Here is a 519-nt window from a genome sequence, read left to right on the forward strand (position 1 = left end):
TTTTTTTTTCTTTTCCTTCCCCACCCAGGGGTCAGATGGCACAATCTGGGGACTGAGGAGCTCACCCTGAGGGCCGCAACGGCTCGTCCCGAGACGGGGGCCAAGAGCAGGCCGCCCCGGGAAGAGGGGTGTGACGACTCGCCCCAAGCCAGAGCCCGAGGGCAGCCCGCCCTGGGCAGAGGGCCGTGACGGCTCGCCCCAAGCTGGGGACGGAGGGCAGCCCATCCCGAGCAGGGCAACACCCCCCCCAGGAGCTGGCTGGTATACTCCCCCTCCAATTGCCCCTACCCCAGTATGGTCCCATCGCCTGAATGAGGACTCTGTGGTCAGGGATAGTGTTTCCAATTCCAGGACTACCACTCCCTGCCCCATAAGTGGTCATACTATATTTTGAAGTAGGTGTCACTGCCCTCCCCCTTGATAAAGGGAACCTGAGAATTGTGAACAGATTCCCCCCAGGTCTAACCGTCTTTTGGCAGAAGCATTCAACAGAACAAAATATGTGGTGCATTTAGGATG

At 58.8% G+C, this 519-nt stretch overlaps 1 protein-coding gene across 1 annotated transcript in view; it reads right to left on the reverse strand.

Moving 5' to 3' along the window:
* FNIP1 (folliculin interacting protein 1) overlaps positions 1–519 on the reverse strand; it is a 193,511-nt gene that overhangs the window by 69,129 nt on the left and 123,863 nt on the right. Inside the window, exon 4 of the mRNA XM_006899066.1 lies at positions 66–171. Coding sequence (XP_006899128.1) covers positions 66–171 — 106 coding nt within the window. The remainder of the gene's footprint in view (positions 1–65; positions 172–519) is intronic.

This window comes from Elephantulus edwardii, unplaced genomic scaffold (assembly GCF_000299155.1).
Source record: "Elephantulus edwardii isolate Elephantulus edwardi_28Jun2011 unplaced genomic scaffold, EleEdw1.0 scaffold00245, whole genome shotgun sequence".
Taxonomy (NCBI): domain Eukaryota; kingdom Metazoa; phylum Chordata; class Mammalia; order Macroscelidea; family Macroscelididae; genus Elephantulus; species Elephantulus edwardii.